This window comes from Stegodyphus dumicola, chromosome 6 (genome assembly GCF_044657685.1).
Source record: "Stegodyphus dumicola isolate Sdum_Otavi_A_Nest chromosome 6, ASM4465768v1".
Classification (NCBI taxonomy): domain Eukaryota; kingdom Metazoa; phylum Arthropoda; class Arachnida; order Araneae; family Eresidae; genus Stegodyphus; species Stegodyphus dumicola.
Window position 1 is genome coordinate 145845014 of NC_140773.1, and position 5064 is coordinate 145850077.

General features: G+C 31.8%; 1 protein-coding gene across 1 annotated transcript; it reads left to right on the top strand.

Annotated features, from left to right (window-relative positions):
* Nucleotides 1–1530: 1530 nt before the first annotated feature.
* On the top strand, nt 1531–4796 carry LOC118183875 (52 kDa repressor of the inhibitor of the protein kinase-like). The gene is made up of 3 exons (XM_085818966.1): nt 1531–1978; nt 4160–4318; nt 4449–4796. Exons 1-3 carry the CDS (start codon nt 1826–1828, stop codon nt 4794–4796), a joined length of 660 nt encoding a protein of 219 aa, XP_085675092.1. The 5' UTR covers nt 1531–1825.
* The last annotated feature ends 268 nt before the right edge of the window (nt 4797–5064 follow it).

The following is a 5064-nucleotide window of genomic DNA, read 5'->3' on the forward strand; positions in this document are numbered from 1 at the left end:
CTTATAAAATCAGTTGATCGTCAATAAGTGACAGTTAAATGAAAATAAATAAAGTACCAAGAAGAGTAATTTTTCTAACATTCTATGGAAAAATACGAAGCTGAACTTACCTCACAAAGATACGCTCCTGGGCCCGGGATCCATTGATCTCGACGAGAATCAACTATCCATTTTCTTCGTCTTTCTTCATTTCTAGCGAAACGAAACATCCTAAAGTTATTTTTAGACTGATTCGAACAATTTGGTGCAGCACAACCACCCATATTTCTGAAAATTAGGTCGGAATCGATCCACAAATATGTCAAGAAATCAGTGCTAATCCAATAGCGAATACCAACAAGTTAGCTTCAAAATGGATGATGATTTAGCTCCCCTTTATAGAAGCCTTAGCCTAACCTTAGTATATTAAAGAACCTTGTTTCCGATTAAAGAACCGTAATTCGTCCATTAATATCACATGACATATCCCATGATCTCTCATTTCCCTCACACAAAATAATGCGTAATCGGAACTGAGTACTGCTCACATTATTACCAAAGTCTTATGTAGTAACCTTTATCGCCTCCAAAATGTCGCGAAACTACCAGTTAACATATTCTAAAGATCAGCCGTTCCTTTTCACTCTCCTCAAATACGAAATTGCCCCTCTTTCCTTCGCACCTATGCTTGATTTTTCGCCCATCGGTGCAGAAAGACTTAGCGGGTGCAAAACAAGACATTTGGGTACTTTTCCGTTTCGCCGGCGCAAATCTCGCCAAGCAACTTTATTGGCGACAACATACAGTATACACATAAAAAATGTTAGTTCTAAGAATTCTTTTAAAAAAAGAAGGCATAAACATTTTAATATCGCTTAATTTTATAAAAAGCCGATAAATAAAGACAATAAATTTGTAAAAAGACATTAATCTAAGAATTTACTATGCTTTCATGGTTTAACATCCTGATTCGCCGGTTCATATCACGTGACCCCAAGCGATCTCATCTCACGTAAATTACTCTACAAAAATCTAATGCTCTCAATAATTATCTACATTAATTTCAAGTTAAATCTTAATTTGGAACACAAGTTTAAATGCAAGAAATATTTCAATTCGTACGAATAGCTTACTCAGAAATTATGTAAAACTGTAGTGCTTTACTTCGCTAATGCATTCTCATTAGAATGGATGAATTTAACACTTGATTTTACCTTTTCTATATTTTCGGCTTCAGGTAAGCGCTGTGATTGCATTCTAATTGACTTAATTACCGAAAATGGCCTTAGACATAAAACTGAACTATCTGATAAAAATTCTATGTAATTATATGCCAGTATTGAAAGAAACAATCAATCTGATAAGAAAAAGCTGCGACTTGTTTTGAAAATGAGGCGTAAAAGGTTATGAGCGAGAATATTCCGTTTGGCATCGGTTGTACCATTATTGGCGACTTTATCGCTTGCGCCGGCAAAACCGAAAAGTACCCTGTGCAGAAAGACTTAGCGGGTGCAAAACAAGACATTTGTCTACTTTGTCTATCTTAAACACATGTTTCCAGAAATTATAAATGACTACCGATTGTAACACGGCAAAATATTATTTTAATTTCTATAGCGATGTATTCTGGATAGCAAGGTCTCTGTTTGCAGCGAAAATAAATTAAAATGCTTTTTTCTGAAAATTTGGAACAAAAAATTTTGCAATAACGTGAAACAATTCAACCAGATTTTCTAAGGCTCCTATATACCAGGCTGAATCATCAGGCATTCGCGATCCCAAGTGGGAGATTTAATGGCGGCTGTGTAGTTACGGTGCAACAATTTTTTGTGTTTTCTTGTGTAAAATGGGCGGATGTGCAGCTACTAATTGTTCAAATCATTCACCGAAAGGTCATACATTGGTAAAATTTCCTAAAAATGAAGAAAGAAGAAAAATATGGGTAAATAATTGCCGAAGAGACAATTGGAAACCTGGTCCAGGCGCTGAACTTTGCTTAGTAAGTATAATGTTAATTACGCCTTCATTTAGAGTTTATATCTTCTCTGATGTTTATAATGTGCAAGTAAAGTGAAATTCTTGTGTACGATAACCTGAGTATCTGCTAATTTCTGTAATAATAGCTATAATTAAATTAGTCTAGGGTTAATGTACCCGTCGCCAAACATCGCCAATGTGGATGTTTTGAATGTGGAAAAGAAATTTCTCTTCTAATATAAAGCGCAGATTTTGTTTTCCTGTGCTAATTGTGGAATTTAATACTAATGTAACATGAAAATCATTAGCATATTGAAATTTATTAAAAAATAAATAATAATTTGGAAAGTCAAGATAAAATCTGAATGTTTGCTAAAGATATATGTAACATTATACTATAGTTGCAATATCGTTGGAATGATATATAATTTTTTTCTTTATTTTATAATCACTGTTGTTAAAAAGTTAGATGAGTTGTTTATGCACGGTGCCCACTACTGTTTCTTGGTTAAAATAACTTCCAGAATTTTGACATTGACATCTGAAGTCAATAGAATAAATTGAATAGTATGAGACAAAATATATATAATCTGACTTCAATAATTGCGAGTACCATATATTTATAATCACAGTATTATACAATTTGGCAATTTTAAAAAGATAATAAGAGTAAAGATTTAGAAATGAATGCAGAACATTCAAATAAGCACAGAAAACTTGTGAAACTGCATGTGTATTTTTCAAAAATAATTGTAGTGTTTTTAATGTATGTGTAGTGTTTAATGCATGCATAACAATCAAATAAATCTGCCTGTAATGATGAATTTCAAAGGCCAAGCCAAAATCCTTTCATGAATTTGATACTTCTAAAGAATGTGATCTTGTCAAATTAAATCCTCATGACATTGATAAACAGTTATTACTGATCTGTGTTACAAAACAGATTTTTATACATGATAAATAATATTTTCTGAAGCGTTATTTTGTGTTGTCATCTCTAAATAAAAAATTGCCTACAAATTCAGAAAGCTACTGAACTACGTTCTAGAGTTTTTAATAACTTTAATTGGATATGTCTGTGCCGATGTAATTTAAAAAATTGTCGTTTAAACTGGCCTTGATGCTTTTTAAAATGCACGTTGGCACTGTGCTCCAAAATTAGGGCTATGTTTTGAATGATTAGAGAATTAAAAATTAAATATTTCAATTAGAGCAATAAACATTACTACAATTATAACAAGAACCATAGTCTGCTCTAATTATAAATGTATTTATCGGCCTAGTATCTTAAAAGTTGGGTGAAGTGAACTCTTATTTTCTTATCTATTGTAAGAGCACTATAGCAAGAAATAATAAAGTTTTATTTTAGTTGTTTTTAATGTTATAGCAAAACACTACTTCATTTAATTTTTGGATAATGTTCTAAAGAACACTTTAAATTATAGGCAAAAAATAAATATTGGATAATTAAATTCTGCCCAAGCTTACAAGATGCTGCTGCTGATATGTTAGACATGGTTTGTTTATTGTTTCAGTTTTTTATAATACTTGGCCTAATTTAATTACCTGCATATTTATTTATTGCCTATACTTACTTACAGTTCATGCTTGCTGCCTTTGGCACAACCTCACTGTGTGGTTTGTTTTTTGTACTTTTATTTATTTTGTATACTTTTTTTTTATTACTTTATGTATTTACAGGATCATTTTGAGGAATCTCAATTTGAGTCACTATGCAAAGATAGAAAAAAACTAAGAAAAACTGCAGTACCAACACTCTTTAGCATTCCAAATCCACCACCATCTGTAACTCTTATTTTCTTATCTATTGTAAGAACACTATAGCAAGAAATAATAAAGTTTTATTTTAGTTGTTTTTAATGTTATAGCAAAACACTACTTCATTTAATTTTTGGATAATGTTCTAAAGAACACTTTAAATTATAGGCAAAAAATAAATATTGGATAATTAAATTCTGCCCAAGCTTACAAGATGCTGCTGCTGATATGTTAGACATGGTTTGTTTATTGTTTCAGTTTTTTATAATACTTGGCCTAATTTAATTACCTGCATATTTATTTATTGCCTATACTTACTTACAGTTCATGCTTGCTGCCTTTGGCACAACCTCACTGTGTGGTTTGTTTTTTGTACTTTTATTTATTTTGTATACTTTTTTTTTATTACTTTATGTATTTACAGGATCATTTTGAGGAATCTCAATTTGAGTCACTATGCAAAAATAGAAAAAAACTAAGAAAAACTGCAGTACCAACACTCTTTAGCATTCCAAATCCACCACCATCTGTAACTGACAAGAGGATAAGAGAAGTAAGATGTCCTAAGCCAAATACTGAAGTGGTAAATTATTTAATATTCTCCAAAAAAATTGTTGAAAAAATCATTGTTATTACAAATATATAATTCATCCAACCATTGTTTAAAAAAATAATCACAGCATAACATGTTTACTATTTCTTTTTGAATTTAGGAAACTCTACCTGCTTCAAATGAAGAGTTGTTAAAAAAAATAGAATTCCTTGAGCAACAGCTTCAAGAAAAAGATGCAAAATTGACATCATTTTTGTCCGATGAGCAAGTAGGAGCCCTTGCTGTGCAGTCAAAAAGGAACTGGTCAGAAAAGTCCATTATAAAAGGACTGAAGATGCGATTTGCTTTGGGCAAACATAGATATAATTACCTCAGAAGTACTGGATATCCAGCACCATCGTACAGTACCTTGAACAGGAGGATTAGGGAAATAAAAATAAATTTCGGCATTTTAGAAAATTTGTTTTTTTTCCCTCAAGACAAAAGTCCATTCATTGGATGCTCTTGATAGGAACTGCTGCCTTTTAGTTGACGAAATGGAAATAGCTTCATATCAAGATTTTGATACATCGTCTAAGTCATTCATTGGAAATGTTATGTTAGGAAAACCTGCAGTTGCTAAGCATTACAATATTGTAATGCTTAGAGGCCTTAAAACATCATGGAAACAGATTGTTGCCAATGAATTAACAGGGCCTTCAACATCAGGTTCTGACATGAAAGATCTAATTCATAGAACTGTAGTAGCAGCTACAGAAATAGGTTTAACTGTAAGA

Bases quoted from the DNA above. Each gene is read 5' to 3' on its own strand.
- LOC118183875 (XM_085818966.1), top strand. From the start codon at position 1,826: ATGGGCGGATGTGCAGCTACTAATTGTTCAAATCATTCACCGAAAGGT. The intron at 1,979-4,159 runs GTAAGTATAATG...ATGTATTTACAG, and splicing joins CAGGCGCTGAACTTTGCTTA to GATCATTTTGAGGAATCTCA. The intron at 4,319-4,448 runs GTAAATTATTTA...TTTTGAATTTAG, and splicing joins CTAAGCCAAATACTGAAGTG to GAAACTCTACCTGCTTCAAA.